This window comes from Solanum stenotomum, chromosome 9 (assembly GCF_019186545.1).
Source record: "Solanum stenotomum isolate F172 chromosome 9, ASM1918654v1, whole genome shotgun sequence".
In the NCBI taxonomy this organism is placed as follows: Eukaryota; Viridiplantae; Streptophyta; class Magnoliopsida; order Solanales; family Solanaceae; genus Solanum; species Solanum stenotomum.
Window position 1 is genome coordinate 1,947,005 of NC_064290.1, and position 11,364 is coordinate 1,958,368.

The 11,364-nt window shown below is 28.9% G+C and overlaps 1 protein-coding gene across 2 annotated transcripts; it reads right to left on the reverse strand.

Annotated features, from left to right (window-relative positions):
* Positions 1-544: 544 nt before the first annotated feature.
* On the reverse strand, positions 545-2,711 carry LOC125877847 (gibberellin 2-beta-dioxygenase 1-like). 2 transcript variants are annotated; one of them, XM_049559122.1, is made up of 3 exons: positions 2,175-2,711; positions 1,724-2,072; positions 545-845 (listed from the first exon to the last, which is right to left on the reverse strand). In XM_049559122.1, exons 1-3 carry the CDS (start codon positions 2,576-2,578, stop codon positions 594-596), a joined length of 1,005 nt encoding a protein of 334 aa, XP_049415079.1. In that variant the 5' UTR covers positions 2,579-2,711; the 3' UTR covers positions 545-593. The 2 variants fall into 2 exon arrangements, with proteins under 2 accessions (XP_049415079.1, XP_049415080.1); XM_049559123.1 differs by lacking the exon at positions 545-845 and adding an exon at positions 1,200-1,619.
* Between the last annotated feature and the right edge of the window lie 8,653 nt (positions 2,712-11,364).

Here is an 11,364-nt window from a genome sequence, read left to right on the forward strand (position 1 = left end):
AATTGATATGTGTTCCAGTTGTCAATTCTAGTTGATTTGATTGAAAGAAATAAAGAATTGCTGTAAATATCAAATCATTGGTGGTGTTCTTTTTGTTCCATTGTTGATGACATTTAATATTGTGAGAAATAAGCATAAATACAAGAACATTCTTTGTTATTTTTGTGAAAACAAAGTCGGAATAATCATGTGAAGTATCATCAGTATATATATATATAACTTGGTTGATGATAGCACACGCTATCACAAACTTGTTCATAAATTCCTACTCATAACCCTATCCAGAAAAAAAAAATCTCTTTAATATCAATGGTTCACATACACAAACTTTTCAACTATGAAATCAAATAAATTGTAATATAATTTTTTTTTAAAAAAAGGGGTCAAATTCAAAAATCTCTTGTAACTCTGGATGAACCTTTATCGATAAAATAAAGGAATAACGATGGACTTAAAAACATTTGTGTTCGATATCAACTACCTTTTTGATTCAAACATTGTATATTTGTGGAGAAATCAATTGAAATATGTACATATAAAATAATAAACTTTAAATTCTGACTTTGTCTCTCGTTCTTAGCTAGAAAAAATCATTATGAGGCTCCAAATTTCTCAAACAGGGTCAATCTGTTTTCTGCCAGTCTAGATTTGAAAGCAGATTTTTTGTACTCAAACCATGTAAACTCTTTGTACAAGCTGCTTTCTTCTCCTTCCATTAGTGATGCCAATGGTGCTATTTTTTCACTCAATGGTGGTCCTCCAAAATATATCATTGATAGTCTTGATTTCACACTGTTTGTTAATACCCTATGCTTCACACTCTTAAACCTTCCATTAGTCATCACCTGCACACAAATTCAGGATTTTTAGTTTATGAGCAATGAATGATCATAAAACTTCCACTATTTCACTAGACAAGTACCAAGTTTGATGAGGGTATGTTATGTACCTGCAATGAGTCACCAACATTGATGAAAAAGGAATTCTGATCAGGTGGCACGGAAAACCAATTGCCATTTTTGAGTAAAATTTGAAGACCGGAAGTATTGTTGGATCTTAAAACCGATATGATTTGTGGATCGGTATGTTCTCCAAATCCAATCAAATTTTTGGCATTGAATTCTTGAATATCCGGACATGGAGGATAATGATTCAGGCGGAAAACAGAGTCACTCTTTTCATCCNAAAAGAAGGAATAACGATGAACGCATTGTTACATTATCAAAGGAAATCATTTGAGTTTTTTTATATCAAAGGAAATCATTGTTACATTGTATATTTGTCGAGAAATCTATTTAAATATGTACATATAAAATGATAAACTTTAAATTCTGACTTTATCTCTGGTTCTTAGCTAGGAAATATCACTATGAGGCTCCAAATTTCTCAAACAGGGTCAATCTGTTTTCTGCTAGTCTAGATTTGAAAGCAGATTTTTTGTACTCAAACCATGTAAACTCTTTGTACAAGCTGCTTTCTTCTCCTTCCATTAGTGATGGCAATGGTGCTATTTTTTCACTCAATGGTGGTCCTCCAAAATATATCATTGATAATCTTGATTTCAAACTGTTTGTCAATACCCTATGCTTCACACTCTTAAACCTTCCATTAGTCATCACCTGCACGTAAATTCAGGATTTTTAGTTTATGAGTTTTGAATGGTCATAAAACTTCCACTATTTCACTGGACAAGTACCAAATTTGATGAGGGTATGTTATGTACCTGCAATGAGTCACCAACATTGATGAAAAATGAATTCTGATCAGGTGGCACAGAAAACCAGTATCCATTTTTGAGTAAAATTTGAAGACCGGAAGTATTGTTGGATCTTAAAACCGATATGATTTGTGGATCGGTATGTTCTCCAAATCCAATCAAATTTTTGGCATTTAATTCTTGAATATCAGGACATGGAGGATAATGATTCAGGCGGAAAACAGAGTCGCTCTTTTCATCCTTCAAAAGCTTACTGAAAACATTCGTCGGATGAATATTTAATCCCTCCGCCAACATTTCAAGAATCTCACATGACATTTTCTTCACTTCTGTCACATAATCATTTACCGCAGCCCTGCAATAAGAATAACAAAAATCAAGAAATGATAAAAACAAGAATCGAAATTTAAAGACAGCACTCTGTTTTCCCCTGTTTTGCTCTGCTTTAATGACTTACCGAATGTTTTCTGGATTTACACCTAATACAGATGCGAATTTCTGGTAATTGAATTCAGAGTTTGTTGAAAGGAGAATGTATTCAACCCAACCGATATCGCCACTTTGTCCGATTTGTTTATTGCCATAACCAAAAGGGTCAGCAGGCCCTGCTTTTAGCTTCTCAGAGAGTGGAGAGGAAAAGAATTTAATGGCTTCGGATTCAAGTTTACTTATGAATTCCATAGGAACATCATGGTTTACAACTTTAAAGAATCCGAATTCTTCGCAGGCCTTAACGATGAGGTTCTTGGAGTCGGGTTTAGAGAGGTCTATCGCAGGAATATCATTGAAGAAAGAGGGGGATTTGCAAGAGTTGTTGATTATTGGTAAGTGATCAATGTCAGGTTCTGTTAAAACCACCATTGTTATTTTTTTGATGAAATTTACAATGGGTAGAAGAAGAATAACAATGAAAAGATCAAAAGTTTGGGTGTTGCTATCTAAAGACAAAGTATTTCTTGTTTCTTATTACAACTGTTGGAACTTAGTTGTAGTTGTGAACACTCTGAAACAACTCCTGCTGTCCTATTTATAGGACTCTCCAAGTCCAAAATTCCAATAAATTTAAATAAATAATATATTCAGTATAATCTTATAAGTGAATTGTGAAAAATAATAAAATATATGCAAATCATATCTTTGTTGTGGATAGAAAGCTAATAACTTAGATATTCTTCACTTTGAATATTACGTATTTTATCATATTTTGGCGTGTCCAGGTATATTCAGATTCATGGTCAAATTTGTTCTAGATATATTATATCTAAGTGGATTCACATGTATCTGGAATACATAAAAAAATATATGTCATCTCTCTCTTTATTTTAAAGTATCTGATAGCAAAAATACATGTATTTAAATGTACCTTTCTCAGTATATGATAGGAAACTCTTAATTAGAGCTAAGATACGTAATAATTCAAAAGTATAAATAATAATATTATATATGATAGTGAATATGTCTAATTATGTAATTTCTTCAATAATGTAAAGTCTAAAAGAATATGATACATGTAAACCTTATCCTAATTGTGGATAGAAAGATTATAATAGAGCAAAGTCTAAAAAGGATAAAATAAATACAAATCTTATTTTAATTGAGTAATCGTAGATAGAAAAATTGTAATGAAATATAGTCTGAAAAGAATAGGATATACGTCGATCTTATCCTTAGATAGAAATGCTATGATAAATTACAGGAAAAGAATTGCCTAATTATTTTTTCTTTGTCATCCCTCATCATAAACAAATAGTGTAATGCGAGAAAAAGAAAAGGGTTGGAGGAATTTTTTAGAGTTGATTTGTAAATGAATTCATAGTATTGATATTTGTGGAAAATATCTAGAAAAAAAATAATGTCAAAGATATTGTCATAACGTATTCAAAATATATCAAACTATTAACATAAAAATTGAAATTAAGCTAGCTCATTCATACTTTTCACAATTGATATACTTGATGTTTATATGAAGGGATCAAACTCTATCAATAAAAAAAATAATTTTGATTTTAAACTTCTCGTATTAATCCTGATAAAATGATCCATAGTCAACCAAATTTTTGAATTTTGTTTTAAATGTAACAAATTTCAAATGTTTGTTTTACTTTTTCTAATTTTATGACTAATTAAACATCACCTAAATTGGATAGCATAAGTAATAATTTTGAACATTGAGGAGGATTAAGATAATTTGCTTTTTTTAACTTAGTACTATGTGGGTGAGTGCAATGGACGGTGGACCTAGGATTGACCATATTGTAGAAATGTGTACCAAGATTAAATATGTTCAACGACGTGGATTGTGGTGAGATAATTAATTAGACGATAAATTTAATTCTTTGATAATAAAAAAAAACTTACTATATTCAGTGTGTGAATCCGATTTAATCAATCAAATTTCAATATATATATATATATATCGAACACCAATTGAATATAAAAAAAGAGAACACTATTATTTTTTCTTTTTCTCTTTGTGTACTTCTTTTCTTTTCTGAGTCACGATTACTAGATAAATTGTCTTGGTGATCAGTTGGAATAAAAAAAAGAAAGGGTACCCTTTCCCCACAAAACAATTGATTCATGAACCAATAAGGGCTTTACATGGCACCCTTTATACTAGTTTTTAATAATGGGAAAGGATTATAATATAATTAACGTTTGTGATCTATCTTATATATTTTATATATATATATATATATGACATTTGGGAACCTATTGGCTCGTAGAAGTCCCTAATATTATCTTATGTATCAAATATATACCCTCGCAAAAGTAATAGTTTAAAAAGGTCTAAATAGTCCCATCGCACTAATGGGTAGAAATCGTATGATATTTAGATGAGTCCAGAGTCAAAAGGGTAAAAAAAATTTGTCAAAAATTTTAAAAGGGCACATTAAATTTTTTAAAACCAAAAGGACAAAATTGCTCTGACGAAGCGAATTTCCTCTGACACAATGATGAAAAATCGCTGTTAGGGTAGCGATTTTGTAAAAGAATTTTTTTTTTAAATTAAAAATAGTTGCTGTGGCAGTGATTTTAACTCGGAATTTTTTTTCCTTACATATCGCTGCAGGGGCAGTGTTTTTCATGCCTAGTGCTATTATTTTCATGCCTATTCATAATTATTAATAATATAAAAATGATAAAAAAGACGGATAGTATACTCAATAAAATTGTTGTAGTATGAGGGAAATTGAATTATATATCATAAATAATAATAAAAGAATATTAAATTTAAAAAAAAAGCTGCCTCTGCAGCGACTTTGGTTAAGAATTTGAAAATAAAAAAGTTTTTTTTAAAATTTAATATTCTTTTATTATTATTTATGATATATAATTCAATTTTCCTCATGCTTCAACAATTTATTGAGTATACTATCCGTCTTGTTTATCATTTTTATATTATTAATAATTAACAATAGGCATGAATAGGCATAAAAATAATAGCACTAGGCATGAAAAACGTTGTCCCTGCAGCGATGTGTAAGGGAAAAAAAATCTGACTTTGGCAGCGATTTTTAAATTAAAAAAAAAAATTCTTACAAAATCACTGCTAGGGCAGCAATTTTTCGTCATTGTGTCAAAGGAAAATCGCTTCGTCAGGAGCGATTTTGCCCTTTTGGTTTTAAAAAAATTTGATCTGCCCTTTTGGAATTTTTGATAATTTTTTTTGCCCTTTTGGCTCCGAACTCATGTTTAGATAAAGTTGAATAAACTTTTTAATTACAAACACTGATTTAAAGTTGAGTGATCATGGGAAATTAACCTCTCACACTGTGTAATAACCTAGTTGAAAAAATTGAAATTTTTTTTTTATCGAAAGTATTTATTGAATATTTAAGAAATTCTAATAAAAAAACGTGGTCATTTTCCTAACCAAAATGATATTATTGTTCAAACGGAAAGTTGATTAACAAGAACAATCATGGTATGGAATGACTATTAAAATGATTGATATGAGATCATTAATTAACTTGGAATTAGACATTTAGACTTGACTTATTTTTTGAAATGGTAGGTCATTAGATTAAACATTTAAAAAGCGTGGCATGAATTATAAGGGTGCCTTTTTTATTAAATGTCACATTTTTTTAATTACTTCAGGCAACGCGTATTAGGGCAATGACATGGACTCCCCTTGACCCCCATTTTCTCGAAGATCGCCTAGTCTGAACTAGAATAACATATTCGTGAATAAGAACATATTTGACAGCTGATTCAACAATAACCATTTTTTCTAAAGAACTTTCATATGAGTTTATTTTTTCTTTTAATCTACTGTAAATGTTCTAAATTGGCTCCTTAATATTAAAGTTAATTACATTCTTGAAAGGATCAAGGGCTCTACCCTCTTGCATACACTCTTATTGTCAACCTTCGTTCAAAGCAACCCCTCCCCACATCTATTATTTATATCTAGTTATTTTTGTCTCTTGATTTAACTCATCTTAATTTTAATTAACGATATGTTTCATTTACTCCATCTCCTAATCACTTCTCAAAGTTCTCTCTAATTGATTCACCTTATTTATCTTAATCCCAAATCATATACTATATATTTCATTTGCTCCTTAATACATGCCAATCCACGAATGTTCATATTCGAAGAGAAAATATACTTATTTAAATGGTTTAAATAAATTATTATTTTCATTTCAATTTATATGAAACAACGTTACACTAATCATCAAATTTCTCTCACATTGTTTGAATTTTATTATTTATTAAAATAATGCATAGGAGCAATGTATTTTTCAATGTCACAACTTTTTTTATTTGGTACAATAATAACACGTGTCAAAATAGCCAACAACAACTATTACACTAACAGGCTGACACGTGTAAATATTGTCGGGGATTACAAAAAAACTTTATTATATATGTGGTGGCTTCTTATTATTCGTAGACAACATGTATACAGTGACACAAGAGACAGGTTGGCTTAAGACACCAACGTGGAACATTGTTCTTCTCAAAAAACTTTTTTAAGACAAAAACACACTGTTCCAATTGATCAATTCATTAGATTCCACTTGTCTAAATCTATTTGTAATCGTAAATACTAGTTTAGGAGACTTGCTAAGAAAGTAGAATTTAAGTAATTATGACTCATGTTATCAATAGTGGATGAACTATCATTAACCACAACTTAGGTATTCTTTAGAGATGTAGAGTGCGTTTCACTAATCCTAGCAGTCATCTTCATGTTGAAAAATATAATATTTCATTCTACATCCATAATGATATATTTATATACTAAGATTCAGGTTAAGGGGAGGACAAACTAATGAGATAACCGACTAATTAACACCTCTTATGGGTAGACTCAGCCAAATAGATATTTATAACATCCTTAGTATTCCTTTCGTCCCAATTTATTGATACATTTTGGATTTCAAAATTCAAACAAGTCTATTTTTTATCGTAAAATTTTCAAATATTTTTTAAATATTTTGGATTGTCAATTATTATGACTAATAGTACTTTTTACGTAGCTTACATATATACAAACTTCATTTTAAAAAATTGAAGATTTCATGTGCGTATTTTCGATCAAACTTAAACTATTTGACTCTCAAAAAATAAAATGTGTCACATAAATTGGACAAGAGGAGTATTAAGTTACTACCTAAAGTAGCACTAGTTGTCAAGTTTATAGTTTCAAGGCACCATTAGTAAAATTGGTTTAATAAAATACACTAATTTTAAGAGATATATGAGATTAACATAAGTCAAGTAATATGAAATACAGGAATATATAAAAATAAAGAAAGAGGATTGCATATAAGGTGAAAGGGATATGTCAGTTTTGAAAAAAGTTTGAGTGGAGACACTTAATTTTTAAAAAGAAAGTTAATTCTGAAAATGATATAACAAAAACTTGGTCCCATTTTCTGAAATTTTGGTACACTGATAATTGCGGTTCTCTTAGCTAGCTGCATAATGCATTTCAAAGTTCCCATATTTTAGGGATGTGCTCCAAAATAGTCCATTATTAGCTCTGGAACCGGATCTTGTTGGGATCCAACTAATCAAATTTTTACTGTGAAAGTTAACAATTGTAAATTCTAAAGTTTCGATTTCAAATTTTTGGTAAAAAAGAAATCGAGGTGAAGTAAATAGTAAAATGTATACGTACAGTATTTGCAGACAAGTTCTGATTAAGAAAATAATTTGAGGAAAATTGACCAAACATTTCATGTTCGACAGACAAAGAATAGTGTGACCTATAGATAATACCAGATATACAGTATGTTTCTATATTTCTCTAATTATACACATGCAATGTATGTTTTTTTTCCTCCCATCATTTACGTATACCAAGAATATACATAGAATTGTGTGCATGCATGTGAACTAGAGCAGGTGTTCTGACATAAAGGTAACAAATATTATCGTATCTTATTTTATATGACGTAATTTGACTTGATACGTAATTTATATTTCAAATTACTATCCAAATAAATGTGAAAATCCCATAATTCTACAGTAACCTCGGACTTATCCAAAAGACCAAATTAAAACATTAATTTCATCCAACTATTATGAATTAAATTAAGTACAACACTAGTGTACAGACTACAGCCTACGCACTTGTCATAGTGGAAAACTAGATGGGAAGGATTTGACCAATTTTTTTGTGGAAGAAATTAAAAGTAAATCTTATGATATGTCACAATGATTTAAGATGCGACAGAATTCTTATCCAAACAGCAACAACTATAATGTATTTCGCAAAAGTAAATTTCATGATTAAACATTTCTTCAGTATAATTTTATAAGTACATTAGCTATAAATTACGACGATAGTCTGCTCATAACTAATAGAAATTCATCACTAAATAGAATTGATGATAAATTATGTTGTTTAACTGCATGAATCACTAAATCTTACTCCCTCTGTCCCATTTTATGTGGCAATATTTCCTTTTTGATCAATCTCAAAAAGAATGTCACATTTCCTCATATAGTAAGTTTATAAAGGTACAATTCCTCTTTTATCCTTGTTGGTCCTACTTAATCTTAAAATAATACTCCAATACATTTATGAGGAGAGAAAAAAAAGAGTCTACTTTTTAAAGGGCAATTTGGTAAACATTTCAAAGTCTTCATTTATTTCTTAAACTCCGTTCCCGGTCAAATATTGCCATATAAAATGAGATGGAGGGAGTAATATTTTAGTATAAAATTTTAAAAGAATAATGAATACGCATGGTGTGTTTGGTATGAAGGAAAATTCAATTTTCTCATGTTTCGTTTTTCAAAATGTTTTTCAAATCAACTCATTTTCCTCAAATTTAAGGAAAATGACTTCCTTTCAATAATTAAGGAAATCATTTTTCAAAACTTTCCTCCAACTTCAAATTACATTTTTTTTGTTGAAAAAATAAATTTAAAGCTTATTTTTTTAAGAAAGATTCAACTTCAATTTTTTTTATTTTTTTACCCCATCCTCACCCCGACACCCCTCCTCCCACCAGCCCCCTACCATCCCCCAAAAAAAATTAAAGTTTGTTTTTAAAAAATATTTCCAATTTCAAATTTTATTTTCACCTCAACCCCCTCCCTCCGGCGCCATCCCCACCCCCCCAAAAAAAATTAAAGTTTATTTTAAAAAAATATTTCCAATTTCAATTTTTGAAATATATTTTCTTTCAATTTAAAAATTATTTTCTACTCTCTAGTAAAAATAAAAGATATTTTTTCAAAGATATTTTTTATTCATAAATCAAACTCTAAAAAATCTTTTCCAAAAAATATTTTCTACTCACCTACCAAACATGAGAAAATAAGTCAAAAATGTACTTGTTTTCTAGGAAAACATTTTCCTTTCTTACCAAACATACCCGCGATCTTATTTTTATTCTACGTTGGTGAGTTTTCATCCAAACAAAAACGTGAAAATAGGAGAATTATTTTGGCCACAAAAGGTGGATATAATATAGATATACATCCGTTTAAACCTTTATTCTGATTCATAATGGGTGCTATAAATACTTCTATAAATATTTTATTATTTTTTGACTTGATTGAATGGACGGTCACTTTGATGTTACATACAAAATATCGTTACATTATTATATAATTAAACTGGCAGCCAATTAAATCAAATTGGTTAATTTGGTCTTAATTAGTACACCTTATTAAAATTTTAAAATTATTTAAAAAGAAAACAGCTCCAATAATAGAGGATAAGTATTTTGTATAGTGATCACCTTTGTGTCGAAAAAGCCACATGCGTTGTTTCTAGTTTAGTAATTAACTTTATGATGTACGTGCATTTGTTAATTTATATATAAGAAGAAAATGTATACATATTTTATTGTGCAACTTAATTTTGTGGTTTCAATTTAAATGGTATAATAAGCATAAATGAGAGAGTCGAGGATTCAACCTTCAACACCATGTACATTTTGTATAATTTTAACCATTAAGCTATCTTTCTAAATTAAATTAAGTTAAATTTAAACATTATTAGCCTAGAAATCACATTTGATCTATATGTATTATATTTTTGTCAATGCTTACATTATCAACGACTAGTTCAACACAAAAATATCCCTTAGCTGTTATTAAAACTTTTGTTAATGTCATGTTAAGATAATAATATCTCCATAGTGTTCAAATCTTGAATCTACTTAGGAAAACATTTTTGGGAAAAAAAATAAGAAAAGTGTTTTTTATTGTAACCATTTCAATTTCATAATAGAAATATTCTAATATTATTATCATTAAACTCAAAGTTACAACAAGAGTATGAAACTAACAAAGGAATTATAAAACAACAATAAACTAGCTGTAAAATGAAGAAACTAGTAAAGAAGATAATTATAACGGAGATAAGAAACATAAATTAAAAAAAAAGAGATAACCTAATTAGACATTTTTCTCAACAATCTTTATATATAAATTGTAATTTCTCATTTGTCGTCTACTCATCTTTTTAGCTTGCTATATTAATAAGGTTTGAATCTCAAATCAACCTTTATGAAGGTTTTTCAATTATGTTACTTCTTCTCTACTTAATAACTAGTTATGCAACTTTAAATATTCATACAAGTATTGATAACGTACATCGAACTGAGGCTAATTTATAACAGTTATATAGTGTCAATATTACCATGGTATATATATATATAAATAATATTTATAAATATTTTATGATAAAAATAAATTATTTTAATTTGAACGTGCTGTGCTGACTAAATTTGCTGAAATAGTGGTGATCGGATAAGAAGAGGCAAAAAGGTTTATCCGAAACAGAAACTTTAATAGACTGAAACACTACTCTCTGTGTTCTATGAATAGATTGGCGGCTCATTTAGTGCCCTTTTCAATTTCCAACAGTCTCTTGTCGGATCAGGGGCTTCAACTTTTTTATCTATATATATTTAAAATGTGAACAATATTATTCTCATACTCTTAATTTATTTATCTATATTTTAACTTGGTTATCGAATTTAAGCAAGTAAAGACTTTTGTGAATTTTGTATTTTATAAATTAAAAATAGGTACCAAGTGAATTACATGTTATTGAAGGCACACTATCATTACATCACGATGAATAAGGAGCGGAGCTATAACATGAAAAATAGATTCACTTTCTATGATTTTTGACACACAAGTGAATTCAATATTTATAATTT